Here is a 15,959-nt window from a genome sequence, read left to right as displayed (position 1 = left end):
GGACTTGCTCTTCTCGGGTGCGAATCCTGTACACTGTGCAGGACACCAGTCTGGGGCTGGCACTTGAAGTCGCCCAGCTCTTTCCAGACCTGTCCTGAACCACAGTTTCCAACTATTTAAAATGGAAAGGAGGAGGGATGAGTCGGTGGAGCTCAGGCAAGTCTCAGGGCGGGCGGTGAAACTATTCTGTATGATTGGTGGACACGCGTCATGATGTTTGTCAAAACCCACAGAATGTACAACACAAAGAGTGAGCCCTGCTGTAGAGTATGGACTTTAGTCAATACTAACATACCACTATGGGCTCATGGAGTGTAACAAGTGTGTGGCACCAATGCGGGACCTTAACAGGGGAAACTGAGGCAGGGGAGGACGCAGCATATGGGAACTCTGTAATTTATGCTCAAATTATTCTGTAAACTTAAGATCATCTAGATAATGAAATCCATTACATATATGTATTTTTTTCTTTTCTTTTTTTCTTTTTTTTTCCGGCTGCGCCACTCATCTTGTGAGATCTTAGTTCCCTGACCAGGGACTGAACCTGCGCCCTCGGCAGTGTAAGCGCCGAGTCCTAACCACTGGACCGCCAGGGAATTCCCTATATATTTTTTTTCATGGGAAAGGGATGATGTATTTGTGTTGGAAGTTTATTGGGGGCTTAGCTGAATCGCACACCTGCTCTTTTCTCCCTCTGCTGTGAGTGCGCACCTTCTCCGCCTGGAACCTTGCCGTGGGACGCCCAGTGTCTGGCGGGAGGTGGTCGTCTGCAGCCAGGAGCCTGTGTGTGTGTCCTAGAGCTGCTGCCCCTCCACCCACCGGCCCTGGCGGCCACTCTCTGGGTCTCAGTTTCTTGATTGACTGATGGCTCCCCTAGGGGCTGAACTGCAAGGAGCTCCAGGTAAGAGATGCTAAAGCTCTGGAATGTGGGAAGTACCAGGAGGTCTCCAGAATAAAGCAAAGAAAAGCTGCCTGAGCCTAAATGAATTAAAACACTGATCCTGGGCTTCCCTGGTGGTGCAGTGGTTGAGAGTCCACCTGCCGATGCAGGGGACGCGGGTTCGTGCCCCGGTCCGGGAAGATCCCACATGCCGCGGAACGGCTGGGCCCGTGAGCCATGGCTGCTGAGCCTGCGCGTCCGGAGCCTGTGCTCCACACGGGAGAGGCCACAGCAGTGAGAGACCCGCATACCGCAAAAAAACAAACAAACAAACAAAAAAAACCCCCCAAAAACACTGATCCTCTCTGTACACAGAAGAATGAGGAATCTGTAGGGCATTTCTAAACACCAAGGGAGAGTAAACTATTTTTTAAAATGATACCTATTCTCAATCTTTAACATTAACTGCTAAGTATTGTTCTTTCTTCCTTCTTCCTCTGTATCCCCTGTCTCCTACATTTATTTTTTTAATTAATTTTTATTGGAGTATAGTTGCTTTACGGTATCACATTAGTTTCTGCTGTACAGCAAAGTGAATCAGTTATACGTATATATATATCCCCACTTTTTAAAAAATAGCTTACCCTTACATGAATCATATATCATATATGTTATATAAGCACTATATATAAAGCATGAGAAAAAAGCAAACATGTTAACCCACCACCCAGCTTAAGAAACAGAACAAACACCACAAATTCTTGAGAGGACCCTTACACAGACAACACACGTAAACAGGAAGGCAAACACCATGGAAACTCCTGGAACCCCAGTTTTAAATGTGCAACTTTAAGGGGAAGCAATTCTCTTTGAGGAGTTTTCTTTTCTTTGTGGGGGAGAGGGAGTGGCACACATAACTTTTCCAGACATGTCAACTTTAGATAGCTGGGGTTTTTTTCAGTTTTAAAAGAGATTATATTTGTGAAACAACTAAGTTAACATTTTTCTCCTTTCCCTATTTCCTTGAACACTCAAGTTATATGTTAAAGATATTTTAAAACTGTCCTGAATTAAAAGAGATTGTGAAAGTTGCGAAAACAACAACAACAACAATAAAACCGAAAACATCGAGGGAGCAAGCTACCATTTCTTCTTAGTGCTTCATCCACGGGATTCAACGCCCAGTGTGACATTAAATTTAACTCACGGCTGCGGGGCATAAAGTCCCTTAACCTCTCTGAGCCTCGTCGTTTCCTCTATGACATGACCGCACAGGGCTGACCTCGCAAAGGTGCCTGGAGACTGAAATGACGTCACCCAGAAAAGATGTCTGGTAGAGATGGGTGCTGGGTGAGGGTAACTCTCCTTCTCTCTTGCTGACAGCTTTGCTTTAAGCACAAGGAACAGGCAGTGTTGCAAGTCAGGAGTGAGAAGGTGTGGGTGTTCTGGAAGAGTTCCGACCCCAGACTCTGCCTCGCCGGCAGCAGAAATGAGTTTCCCTTCCAGGAAGCCCACAGAATTCTCCATAAGATCACAGCCCATGAAATCATAATCCCCGCCCCCTCATGGAGGGATGGCATATGGAAATTCGCTCTCTTGTGTCTGGAAACACTCTGAGCCAGAGTCAGCCATGTCTGTGAAATGCTCCACCTGAGCGGGTCCCACAGGCTAGGTTCTGAGTTTCACCATCTCTTTAGAGAAAGGAGCTCCTGATTTAACAGATTGTCAGTCGTGTGTTTGAAAAGAGGAAAGAAAACCTGGGCAGGGCATTCAGTGCTCCAGCAGCTTTCCCTGCACCCCTGAAGGAAAGTCTGGAATCTGGTCATCGTCCACATTCCCCTCATTGGCACCTGGTCACATGTTGCCTTAACTTGTTGCCTGTTTCATGTTTGTTGTGCAGACGAAGAATCTTCTTTATGACACTCAAGGCCTCCTGCCACGTGGTCCACCCAGCCCTCATTCCCCAGCACTGCCTGGCTTCTGCTCACGCAGGATGCCTGCTCCACTCGGCCACATTCTAGAGGAGTCCGTCATTCCCACCAGGCTACCTCCCACCCACCCAGCCATACTCAGCAGGCAAGACATTCCAGGTCTTAAATGAGATCCCCGGAGAACAGAGATGCTGTTAGGTGCCTGTCCCTGAGGACTCCTAAAGCCCATCACAGCCTCTAAAGTCCCTTTACATGTAGCATATCACTGGAGCCTCACAGTGACTTTGGAAGTTGGGTAAAATTATTCCCATTTTACAGAGGAGAAAACTGAGACTTGGAGAAAGGAAGGGTTTTATCCAAGGTCACACAGACAACCCTTGGCTCTTCAGATTCCCAGACCAGCGTGTCTGCCCTCTGCCACGTCTGCCTGTCAAACAACTGCCCTACCACTGGGGGTTGGGGTGGGGGGGTGGGGAGATGGAGGAAGAGACATGGGTGGATGATGCTGGGATTGGTCCAAGCCTCAATTCTGCCCTGTGGACTGGTGGGGAAGGTGGAGGGCATAACCAGAGTGATAAAGGCATCTGTGACTGGAAAGGGGACAGGCCGGATGTTCAAAAGCGATCTGGAATTCGAGGGGAATCAGAAATCATTGTCTATGCAGCCCTCACTCCAGTAAATGGCTTTCTGAGGGCCCAAGAGCTCTAATCCATGCCTTAGAGTCTCCAGGGCAGGTCGACCCTGGTGATGAATCCTGGCTCTGCTCCTTCCTGACCACGTGAGCTTGAGCCAGGGTCTAGCCCTCTGGGGTCTCGGTACACACACGCGCACACACAGATACATCACAAGATAAAACGTACTTGGAACAGCTTCAGACACATGATAAGTGTAATCAGTAGTAACTGTGACTCTCATCTATGGGCATCAGCATGGCTGGAGGGTCTCGTGAACGCACTGGTCATACCACTCCCTGCTCAGCGGGCTGGAGGAGGGCTGCGGGCTGGGAAGAATGGGGCTTGGGGAAGAAAGGACTAAACGCACACAAAGAACACACCCGGCTCAGGAGGTCAGCGGTCCCCACCAACGCCAGCAACTCACCGGAACTCAGGAAGCCAAAGACGCCCACTCGGTAGCTGGCAGTGACCACGATGAGGTTGCCAACAGCAGCCAAGAAGGAGCCATCCACGGCCGGCTGGCCCCCGCTGGCCCCGCCCTCTGCGGCGTTGTGGAGGAACACCAGCACAGACACGTTGGGGGCCTGTAGGGATTGGAGAAATGCGGGAGCTCCAGGCGGCCACCCTCACCCCCCAGAGCTTGGTGAGGGTACCTTCCCCATGCAGGTGCCCAACTGTGAGGCGACGCACGACTCTTCCTTCACCTCTGCCCTGTAGGCATATTCAGTCTCAGTTAGGGGCTGAATTGTGTGCCCCCCAAATTCACATCTTGAAGCCCTAACCCTGGCTGCCTCAGACTGTGACTGTGTTTGGAGACAAGTCCTGTAACGAGATGGCCCTAATCCAATAGGACTGGCGTCCTCATACAGAGAAGAAATTTAGACACAGATGCACACAGAGGGGAGGCCTGCGGAGACACAGGGAGGAGAAGATGACCATCTACAAGCCAAGGAGAGTGGCCTCGGAAGGAAACAACCCTGTAGACATTTTGATCTTGGACTTCTGGCTTTCAAAATCATGAGAAAATACCCTTCTGTGGTTTCAGCCTTCCAGTCTGTGGTACTTTGATAGAGCAGACTGAGCAAAGGAGCAAAACCCACCTCCCGGATGAGGACCCAGAGCGCCATAAAAAGTGAAGACACGTTGCCCACGCTGCCGAGTGAGCCGGGGACCTGTCCCATGCAGCCACGTGGTCTCCCAGCAGCCCAGCTCCTGGCCCGCGTTTACTCTGGAAGACGGTTCTGTGTCCTCCTTGGGGAGTCCTTGAGTTTGGTCACCATCCCTGGAATCCCATCTTGTTAACACAGAGCCACCTTTGTTTAGCCCGACTGAGCGCCAGGCACCATGCTGACTATTGGCGTGTGTCACTTATTCAGTCCTCAAACAGCTCCGTGAGGGTGGCATGTTGTCGTTACTCCCATTTTACCGATGAGGAAGCAGAGGCTTGCTGGCGTTAAATAGCCTGCCTCAGGTCACATGGCTATGAGTAGCAGAGCTGGGATCTGAACCCAGGTTGACCCCTTCCTATCAGAATATTGTGTTCCGTCTAGGGGATCTGACACCCCGCCCCAGGCCATGGTGAATGCAAGGCCCCAGGTGGCTCTCGCTCACTCAGGCCCTGAATCCCTGGGCTGTGACTTCTCTACTCCATGTGCCCTGGGCTCCGACACCAACAGCAAACACTGACCAAGGACCTGCCTGGGTGGGTGCCGTGCTAAGTGTGCTCACCTAGAACGTCTGATTAGAGCTTCCGCCTCACAAGGTAGATGACTCTAAGCACCCCCATTCTACAGGTGTGAAAACAGAGGCTCAGAGCAGTGAAGTGGCTTCTTGAAACATCTACAGAAAGGAAGGGACCGAGCAGAATTCTGACCCCAGCCCCCTCCTCCCTCTGGGACACCCCTTCTCGTAGATGTCACCACCTGGTAGGCTTGTTGATTCTTCCAACAGGAGGCCTTTCAAATGCCATAGAAAAAGGCCAGCTCAGGTGGCCTTGGTTTCATTTGCTGTGGGCCGCCAGAGAGGTCAGGGACAGGCCCTGTCTTCCCTCCTCAAAGTACCCTGAGTTATTTTTGTTGAGTAGCAGGCGAGCAAGAGAGGATACTTCCACTCACGCAGCCCAGGAGGGCCTGCACATTTAGGCGCCCTTGTTCCAAGCTTACTCAGGCCAGCCTGCTGTGACCCAGCCTCCAAAGTACACCGCCTCTCACTGCTGGTAAACTGGGGACCAGGAAGCGGTGGCCCAGTCACATGTACCATGGGATCTGTCAGTACAGGGCTGGCGTCACCAGAAACTCATGTTTCCTAAGGCTCATCAGTTCTGTTTTCTCTCATGAGCTCCGACCCTTCCCCCCAAACAGGAAACTCAAACACTCAACATCAGGATCATAGCTGCTACCTAGGCAGATACAGCCTTCAAAGCAGGACCTAACCAAAGTCAGGGTCACCTCCCAAACCTCACCCTCTAGAACTGCCTCAAATGAGAGACCAATGGAAAGAAATACCCGCTAGGGGGGTCTCTCCAAGGGTCTCTCCAAGAAGAGCCACTGGTTTCCTCATTTGCGGATTAGTTTGATCCAGCTCCACACTCCCCCAGCCCGCGGCCCTCCAGGGGGCCCTGCGTCAGCGGCTGGCCCTCACCCGCCGGCGCGGCTCTCACCCCGCCTCGTCCGCACCCCTGCTCAGGTGCGCCCTCCTGATCACCACCTACCTCACTCCTCCTGCCACTCCGTCTCCTCCCCTGCTGTGTTTTTCTTCACAACCATATTAATACCACAGTTGTCCAATATTTATCTGCTTATCTGTTTATTTCTGCTCCTCCCACTGAGAACAGCCCCTCCTGTGACGGGCGCTTTATGAATACTTCTTAGAGGGCCGGAGCCGGATAGCCACGCACGTGCTCCCGTGCGGGAGATCAGGTGAGGCCGTGGGGGACCCAGGCTTGCTCTCAGCCACTCAGGCCTCAGGAAGCCAAGAACCCACCAGGAGAGTGCAGGGCGGACTGTGCTGGCCGCTCTGGGGCTGGGGATTTCTAATGGGGCCGTTTTCAGGGCAAACATAGTTTTCAGGGCTGCAGCACTCACCATGTTCTGAGGGACAAACACGTTGAGATACAGGCAGTCCTCGCTGACCCCGGGGGACGAAGGCGTCCTGGCGCCTGGTTGCCAGCAACTGGCCCTGCAAGTACAGACAGACAGAAGGCATGACTTGCAGGGAAAACAACCAAAGCGACAAGTCCCAGCCCCCTTCCCATCAGCGGCGGCAGAGCCCACTGCCCCATTCCAAAAGCCCAGCGGCCCACCAGCATTTAGGCAGCTTCAGGAAATGGTTAATGGGATTGGTGAGTAAATGGTGGAAAGAGCAGCATGCCCATCCCTCTCTCTACCACGGGCCTGAGGAACATCCCACAGGGACAAAGGGCTGGTCCAGAGAGAAGGATGCCCGGATAAAGAGGAAAGTGTGTGTCACCTGCAACCTGGGCCCTTCCTGGCTCCAAGGGAGCAGACCTGCTGGGATGAGGTGTCCCAACCGGTTTTCTACGTCAGTACAGAGTCCAAGTGTGCCAGTGGAACATCTCCTGGCATAAGAGCTGAGACTGCATCTGGGACACATCTAATGGAGGCATGATGGTTACCCGCCCAGGCCTTGTTAGCACTGGGCTCTGATGAACCTAGCTCTCCAACTACTCTCCACTCAAAAGCCTCAACCACCTCATCTGTCAAATGGGTGTATCCTAACACGCTAAAGTGTTCTAATTAGTCCATATTTGTTTCTCTGGTTGCCCAATGGTGGAGACTTATTCATGACTTTCTGCATCTTTCTGCCACTGTCCTAGTTTAAGCCTCCACTGTTGCTTGCCTGGAGCAGTCCAGAGCCTCCTGCCCATCCCTCTATCTGGCCCTGGGCCTGTAGACCTGCCCAGCAGCCAGCCGTGGGAGCGATGGACAGAGAGAATACGGCTGCCTTGAGACAGAGCTGTGGACCCCTGTGGGAAGGGGAAAGGCCATGGGGATGGGAGAGGGAGACATGGGTGCTCTTTCCATAGACGCTCTGAACACGCTTTAATTTAGAAAAATCACAAAATCGTATCCAATCTGTCAACTCTTTACAGTGGTATATGCATGGGAGGGAATGGGCAAAACTGAAAGCAGTTGATGACGAAGGAAAATAAGATATTCCATTATTTCCCCTTTTTGGAAAATTCCTTTTAATATTGTTCCTGTTGGGGGAATCAAAGTCCTTTTAAATTATATTTTCACTAGCTCATGTGTTTTTCCTTCTCTGCTTACTTCTCAGCCCCACTGAAGTCAGAAGTGGCCGGGAGGCTGAGTCCTGGTCACCGCCACACTGGGGCACGTGACGAATGCATGCCCCACCTGCAGCTGTGGCCGTGGAGACCTCCCCTGCAGACTCTTCCACAGCCTCTCTTTCCTGGATGCGAAGTCAAGGAAGGCTCCTAGAAGGAACCTTAGAAGGTCTGTGCTGAAGAAGGCACATCAGCCTGGGTGCCCGCATTACTGCATGGAGCAAAGCCCACCTGCCCCTCCATCACCAAAGGGATTGTGCAGGACCAAGACAATGTTAAGTCACCGACAAGTGGGAGTTTATGTGTTAAAGCACTCAACACCATCTGAACAAATATAACCCCTGCTCCACGCATGGCTCAAATTCGCATGCACTGCTCTGTTATCAAGTCTCATTTTGAAGGCTTAGAATGGGAGAAGGCTTCCCTGGGCATCCCCCGAAAGGTACTCCACTCCACCCTTACCGTGGCTTGGTGGCATCCCAGGACCCTGTCCAGTTCAAGGGCTCCGGGGCCCGGAAGCGGCTTCCCGCCAGGGGCGGGGTGGCATATGGAACTCCCAGGAACTGGTCCACTTGCTTCCACGAAGTGCCCACCTGGATGGCCTGGGACCTGCCCAGCAGCCGGCCGTGGGTGGTGATGGTCACAGAAGGTGCAGATGTCCCAACGCCGAGCAGAGGGATGTCTGGGAGGGGGGAGAGAGAGAGAGAGAGCAGCTGGTGCTCTATTCACAGGTATTCCGAATATACTTTAAGAAACAAATCTAAAAGCCCAAACACTGCTTTCTGCATTAAAAAAAAAAGAAAGTTAGTTATTCATTCAGGCCCCAATAGCTTAAGTCTAGTCATGTTAGTATTCAATGTGGAAAAAGAAAAGAAAAGAAAAGAAAAGAAACCCAGCAAAGACACCTGATCTTCCCCGGGCACTGAGCAATCCCTCCCCCAGGTGTGCCACCTCAGCTCTTCCCAGAGAGGCAGCCCAGGCCCACAGCCCCTGCCTCAGCGCCCTGGGGCCAGATGTTACCACAATTCTGAATTATTTGGATTTTAAAAAGAACAGAGGGGCACAGAACGGGCAAGGTCCAATCCTCCAGGGGGGTATGGAGTTGAGACCCATCAACAGACACACCAGTTACTTCTGGGATGAAATGTATAGGTTATTCCTACTAAGAGGGATGAACACATAATATCTTTTCTTCGGTCACTTCAGGTCAGATATTGCCACCAAACGAGTTTGCCACAAACTTACAAAAAAAATTTTTTTTTCTGACTTTTAGAGTGTTTGGATTTCAGAATTGCAGCTAAGGCACTGCAGACCCGGTACTTGTATTTCACTGGTGAGGAAATAGGTTTAGAGTCTGGGGGTGGGCAGCTGTCAGGACTTCAAAGTGATGTAGGATTCAAAGCTATACTTTTCTGAGCCACAGCTCTGACCACAGGGTCAGAGGTTCACAAAGGGTCAAGGCCAGGCCTCGGCCCAGGTCTGCAACGTGCATCCCCCTTTGCGCAGGTCCGGATCCCACCCGGTCTGTGAGTTCACACTGGTGCTGCCGAACCCTGCACTGTGCTCCACAGGCCTTCCGTCCCCACCCTGTAGTGCTAACCTCCAGACGCTTATCAGCCTTTCTTCAGCCCTGTCTTACCCCCTCCACTATATTTCTCACATTCATTCATTGGTTCAATAAACTTCTGTTGGGCCCCGGCTCAGGGCCAGATGCCATTTTCAGGGACTTAAGACAGGCCTGTGCCTGGTTCCCCACAGGCCTTAGGGCCTTGCACGGAGGAAACCAACACTGGTGAAGAGAGTGTGTGTGTGTGTGTGTGTGTGTGTGTGTGTGTGTGTGTGTGTGTGTGTGTGTGTGTGTGTCAAGCGGGGGGGTCTCTCATTATTTCCAACATGTTGAGCCTGGGAGAGGAGGCAGACAGACAGACAGGCAGGCGGAAGTCTATCCATTCCTCAAAAGCTTGGTACCATGCAGTGGTTCAATTAGAGGTGGTTTTGACCCCAGGAAGCATTTGACAATGTCTGGAGACGCTTTTCGTTGTCATAAGGGTTGGGGAGAGATACTAGCTACTGGTATCTCATAGGGCAGAGGCCAGAGAAGCTGCTAAACATCCTGCAATAGAGAAGATAGGCCCCCACAATGAGCCTTCTGCTCCCAGCTGTCAATGGTGCCGAGGCCGAGACTCCCTGGCGTGATGTGCGTTCATGACTTCCAGGCCACTGAGGGTCAATGTGGTGAGAAGGAAACAACGGATGGTCTGAGGAGTCCAGCAGGTCTGTGTTTTGTGTTATGGACCAGCTACTTTAGAAAACCTCTATAATTCTTCTCATCCTCAATTTTCCCATCTGCAAAATAGGAACAGTAGCAGTTCCTACAATGCAAAGATGTTAGGAATAAATAACACAATGCCTGTAATGTCCCAAGCCCAGTGCCTGGCAAATGACAGGAGATCAACACATGAATGAGTGAATGGGAAAGAGGGAGGGAGGGAGGGAGGGAGGGAGGGAGGAAGGAAGGAAGGAAGAAGGAAGGAAGGAAGGAAGGAAGGAAGGAAACAGTGAGTGAAAACTTCTCTGTTGCATAAACACTGGCATGTGAGTTAGAACTCAAAATGGAAACTCAGGATGGAAAGAAACAGTTGCCGATTTGTAATCTGGCCTTGATCACAAATCATGACTGCTCTCACTCCCACGGTTCTTTCCTTCTCACAAGATTTCCTGTTTCAATTGCAAATCACAGGCTCTCCGGCCAGCATTCAGGACTGTGGGCGCTAAAGTAGCAAACCATCTGAGGTCAGCTCTGCAGGAAACAGCCCCATTTCACCAATGTGGCAGCATCTGAAGCAGGGAGCGAAGACAGAAAACGTAAAAGCTCAAGCATTTCGAGGGAAGGCAAGCCTGCTTTCCCACAGATGGTGGTATTTAAGCCTCCCTCCAGAGGCTGCCCAGAGAATCCCAGACTGAAAGAGATCCAACGTGGGGAAAACATTTGATGTGCATTTCTCCCTTTGGAATCTTCTGCAGAAATGTGGATTCTTTCAGAATACCCACATATTTAGGCCCTGTGACTCTCTGGATTAAGAAAGTTATCTGTAGCTCTACATATGCATTGGGTGCAGACAAATCACATCTATGTAGATAAATGTGGGCGTGCATCTTCTGCTGGAAGGTGAGCATTTCACATTGAATTTGAGACACACAGAACTAGGAGAGAAGCAGTCGGATTTGTTTTACAGAACTCAGACCTCGAAGTGAAGGCATTTCTCAGCAGGACTACCATGCAGATTAGCTACACTATGGGTGAAATCTGTCTAACTCACTGAATGACATAAACGTCCTGAGAGAAGACAAGCCTTGAGATTAAGGGCCCAAGACCTCAGTTTACAGGAATCAAAGCACTCCCAGCCCTGGGGGCCCTCTCCGGATCTAAAGGCTGAGGTGCAGGAGGGGGCAGAGGAGAGGTCACTGGATCCAGACAGGCCTGAAGGACCGTTAATGCTCAAGCACAGGGTGGGCCCAAATCCCACTGCTACTTGGTTTTGTAAATAAAGTTTTATTGGCACACAGCCATGCCTGTGGATTGGTTGTTGTCTGTGGCTGCTTTCCTGCTACAACAGTAGAGCTGAGTAGCTGGAACAGAGACTTGTGGCTGTAAAGCCTAAAATATTTCTTATCTGGCCCTTTACAGACGGAGTTTGCTGACATCTGCTCTTGAAGATAAAATGGCAGACATGGCCAACATTTCTAAAAAATTATTCATTTCATCCCATAAGCATGTTTAATGGGGGAGGTGTGTCCTCCAGGCCCTCGATTCCCATGTTTCCTGTCCCACAGCTCTTATTAGTTCACTTAGGGATGCACTTATATGCTGCTCTCTCCTTGCTTGCTTCACCCCTGTATCCCCAGCACCTAACACAAGGGCTGACACATAATAGTACGTTATTCGATGTTTCTAAACTAAACCGAGCCGGAAGCAGCTGCTCTCTCCGGGCACTGTGGTGTGGTCTTTAGGCGATGCGGTTTTATGGGAGAGGACTGCCTCTAGAGATAGGAGATCTGTCTCCAAGTCCCCGTTCTGTCATCACTAGCTGTGTGAAATCAGAGAAATAACTTTAACTTCCCTGGACCAGAGTCTCCTGATCTCTAAGACGGGGATAAAACCCTTATCTTGCCACCTCACAGGATAGTGTGAGTATCAAATGGGACAAGGCATGTGAAACAACTTTCTAAATTCTAAAATAGTAGTTAAAAAGTGGTCTAATTATTTTACTCAGAAATGCAAAGGCCAAAATGGCTTCTATAACTCAAAGGAAATAATGAATAAAGGCAGTCCAGAGAAGTTCTAGGTCAGAAGTAGGGTTTTTCACCTTCCTTCAGTCCATCCCATGTGAGTGCCACAGAGCCTAGGATGACTTTGACTGACTTTCCCTTAAGAACCTCAAAAGCCACTGCCCATGAGTCACCAGGTGCTCGGACAGTCCCTCCCAGCCACACCCAGGCCCTCAGGAATGGCTGCAAAGACACAGGCCAGCACTTACTTGGCTTCTGGTAGATGTGGGTGGCCTCTTCACGGAGCAGAAGTTGGCAGTTTTGGGCCTGCAGGCTGTGTGTGCAGCTCTGGGTATCAGCATAGAACATACACCTCACAACGCCAGGTTGGGTTTGCAGAGTAGTGACAAGGCAGGCCTGGTGATGGGAGCATTCTGTGGAGGAGGAGATGAGTGGGGCTTGGGCCTGAGAGATCACCGCAGTCATGTACCCAATCCTGCATCCATGAATCCATCATCCCTCCATCCATCCATCCATCTATGCTACCATCTAATCATGCATCCACGAATCCATGCATGCAACCCTCCATCTATCCAAGCATCATCCCTCCATCCATCCATGCAATTTTACATCCATGAATCTGTGTATCATCCACCCACCCCCGCTTCCATTCATCCCAAGATAACCTGGGATGCCCAGCAGGAAATAATTAACCTGGGAGAGAAGACCCTGGGTGGGCTCTCTGCTGCAGTCTCCTCATCTCCCTTCAGGGTCAGCCCAAAGTCAAAGCTTCCAAGGGGGTAAGCCAGCTAGCCATCCTTCCATCCAGTCGTGCCTCATGAATCTGTACATCCACCCATGCACCATCCATTCACCCATCCAATGATGCGTGCATGCATCCATCTATACAAACACTCACTTCTTCATTTAAACACCAGGCCCAGTGCTAGGGGCTGGGAATAAAATAGTGGTGGTGGAGGCCCCAACCCTCCCATCAATCTATTTTCCACACAACAGTCCGGATGTTGGTTGGTTATTTATTCACAAATGTGCTCTTGTCATTCTCCGACTGAAGTCGTAGCAGACAAGGCTCTTCACACTCCAGCCCTTGCCTTCCTCTTCAGCCTCGTCTCCCTCTGCCTCCCCAACCCCATCACACCCACCACCTTCCGTCAGGGGTTATGTCCTTTTCCATGGGTACCAGGTCATGCACTAGACTGTTTAAAAGATTCATGGCATTAGGGTATTCAGTCCTAAAAACAGCTCTGAAAGTAGTGCTGCTTCATTTGATTGAGCAAGTTGTGCATTGCCTAAAGGCCTTATTCATAGCCCAGTCTCTGTGCTGTGGCACCACCCAGAATTGCGTGATGTACAACCTATACAACCGTACATGGTGGCCCTGGCTGTAATATGCACATATTGTTATCCAACCTTGTAGGGGAGAGGATCCATGTAATCTCAGAATTGAAAAGTGTAAATGTTACCCAATCTTGGCCTCTTTCACAAGGTGAAGGCTTTGCAGAACATTCTGATCATATGGTCACCTAGCTTTTGTTTAAATACCAATGACTGAAACCCTGTAAAGGAAGTATGCATCCGTGGACAGCTTTGCCTATTAGGAAGTTCTTCATATTGCACTGAAAAATGTCTCTTGAAATTTGAGTTTTACCCATAGGCCTTTGCTTGCCCCATGAGCTTGGCCAGAACAATATCCTTCCTCCTGGCCACGACGGCCCACCTGTAATCTGAGGACAGCCGTCACAGCTTCCATGCATCTCCATCTCAGACTAACCCCCTAGGTCCTCCCTCTGATCTTCCTCTGACCGGGTTCAATGTTGCGCATTTTCTGGCTGGCTTAGCCCCTTGGAGACCGTGACCATGGCCAACCCTGCAGGAGGATGAGGAGACTACAGAGCAGAGACCCCCCGCCAGGGCCTTCTCCCCGAGGTGAGGTCCTTCCGGCCAGACACCCCAGGTGATCTCGGGGTCTCCTATGTGTTTTTGAGGTCAGAATCTTGAGGAGCACTTGTGTGAGAGGAGTCCCATCCCAATCAACCCCCTACCTGGAGGTGGAAACTCCCCTTACCCCACAAACAGCGGTCTCGGGCAGCAGAGAAGTCACCCGTGGCAGCAGTGCTGATGTGGGCAACGTCAAAGTTCCGGATGGATGGATCAACAACTACTGAAGAGAGGGCCAGGGACTGCCACGAGTCCAGAGCGACTAGGAGGGAAAGCAGGGACAGTTAGTGGAGTGTCATCCGATGCCCCCAAAGGGTGCCCAAGGGCTCCCTCCTGGTGGTCTCCATCCCCAGTTCTTTTTTTTTTTTTTTTTGCGGTACATGGGTCTCTCACTGTTGTGGCCTCTACCGTTGCGGAGCACAGGCTCCAGACGCGCCAGGCTCAGCGGCCATGGCTCACGGGCCCAGCCGCTCCGCGGCACGTGGGATCCTCCCGGACCGGGGCACGAGCCCGTGTCCCCTGCATCGGCAGGCAGACTCTCAACAACTGTGCCACCAGGGAAGCCCCGTGACTCCATTTCTTTATCCATCTCTCCATTCTACTATGATTTTTAAGAGTTTTTTTTTCATATGAGCCAAGGTCCCGAGCTTAAGTCTAGGGATACAGAGGTGAAGAACAAAGCAACCAAAACATGGGCGTTTCTATTGAGCAGCTCACAGTAGAAGGGAGAGAATGTGAAATGACAAGACAAACACTGTAGTACAGTTGTTATAATGCAAAAGTCAGAATAACGCTAGTAACCATGATAATAACAGGCTCGTCAGTGTTCCTTATGTGGTACTTTGTGATGTGCTGCCCGGCTGCCTGCAGGACCAAGGCTCTCATTTCCCAGCTGCTGGAGGCTTATGGCCGGCGCTCCCAGCTGAGTCCCTCTCTAGGAGCTACCTAGGTCTACTAGGCTAGCTGCCTCCCCTCCACAGGGTCAGCCTTCATCCCCAAACTAGTCCCTGTGGGTATACCAAGGCCCTCTTGCCTCAAGATGGTCCAACTCCCAAGGGCCGGCCCGGCTTCACAGCTCACTGAGGCGTCAATGCGGCCATTGTTTGGTTTGCATCAATGTTTTACTTCTCCCCCTGCCCAATTCTGCCCCCTCGCTTCCTTGTTTCTCCCAAGAGCACTGAGCACTGCCCAAGAGCACTGAGCACTGAACTTTCTGCATATGCAAATCTGCATCTCAGAGTCTGTTTCCTGGAAAACCTCAGCTAAGGCCTCCTCTTTAAAAGATGAAGACAATGAATGAGGCACAGGGATGTGGAAACGGCTTTGCCCGAGAGCGTGCTGTGCTTTCGGAGTGGGCAAGATGGAAAGCAGGTCTCTGCATCCAGAAAGCCTGTGCCTGCCATTGCTCTACTCTGCTGCTTCCCAGTCCTCGCACAGGACATGCTGTCATGGCGAGAGGGAGGGACATCTGCTTGTGGCTGCCACAGAGACGCTTGGCAGAGGCAAAGAAATCTGCCAGAGCACCTGTGTCCCTGTGAGGACAGAGGTGACCCTGCACGGGGGGCTTAAGCTTCCACCGCGAGGAAGGACTGTGGGTCCAGGGGGATGACTGCATTACTCTGTCCACAAATGGCATCAAACCAGGCACGATGCCACCTCCCAGAATAGGCCTCCGTGACCACTTGGGAGTGCTAATACCAGAATACTGTATGGAACCATTCAGTGGGTACAGCACTGATAGTTAATGGAGAAAATCTATTTATCTACTTATTTTTTCTTTCTGTCTTTGACTTTTTTTCTTTTTTTTTCCAGAAGACGGTAGCAGTTTACCCTTATGACAAATATTTGTGTCTACTTTGTGCTAGCGAAACACAGTGGCAATCTTAGGTGTAACATTTCACATTTTACAAAGTGCCGTTACTTATCGCCCAAGCCCTGTG

At 50.9% G+C, this 15,959-nt stretch overlaps 1 protein-coding gene across 1 annotated transcript in view; it reads right to left on the bottom strand.

The window, feature by feature from the left end:
- Window positions 1-15,959, bottom strand: part of TG (thyroglobulin) — a 242,494-nt gene that overhangs the window by 101,073 nt on the left and 125,462 nt on the right. The window contains exons 36-40 of the mRNA XM_019931980.3: window positions 14,147-14,281; window positions 12,330-12,494; window positions 8,254-8,473; window positions 6,569-6,662; window positions 3,910-4,069 (exon numbers count right to left, since the gene is read on the bottom strand). Coding sequence (XP_019787539.2) covers window positions 3,910-4,069; window positions 6,569-6,662; window positions 8,254-8,473; window positions 12,330-12,494; window positions 14,147-14,281 — 774 coding nt within the window. The remainder of the gene's footprint in view (window positions 1-3,909; window positions 4,070-6,568; window positions 6,663-8,253; window positions 8,474-12,329; window positions 12,495-14,146; window positions 14,282-15,959) is intronic.

Source organism: Tursiops truncatus, chromosome 17 (assembly GCF_011762595.2).
Source record: "Tursiops truncatus isolate mTurTru1 chromosome 17, mTurTru1.mat.Y, whole genome shotgun sequence".
In the NCBI taxonomy this organism is placed as follows: domain Eukaryota; kingdom Metazoa; phylum Chordata; class Mammalia; order Artiodactyla; family Delphinidae; genus Tursiops; species Tursiops truncatus.
The sequence above is the reverse complement of the archived record's forward strand: the minus strand, read 5'-3'. Positions and strand labels throughout refer to the sequence as shown.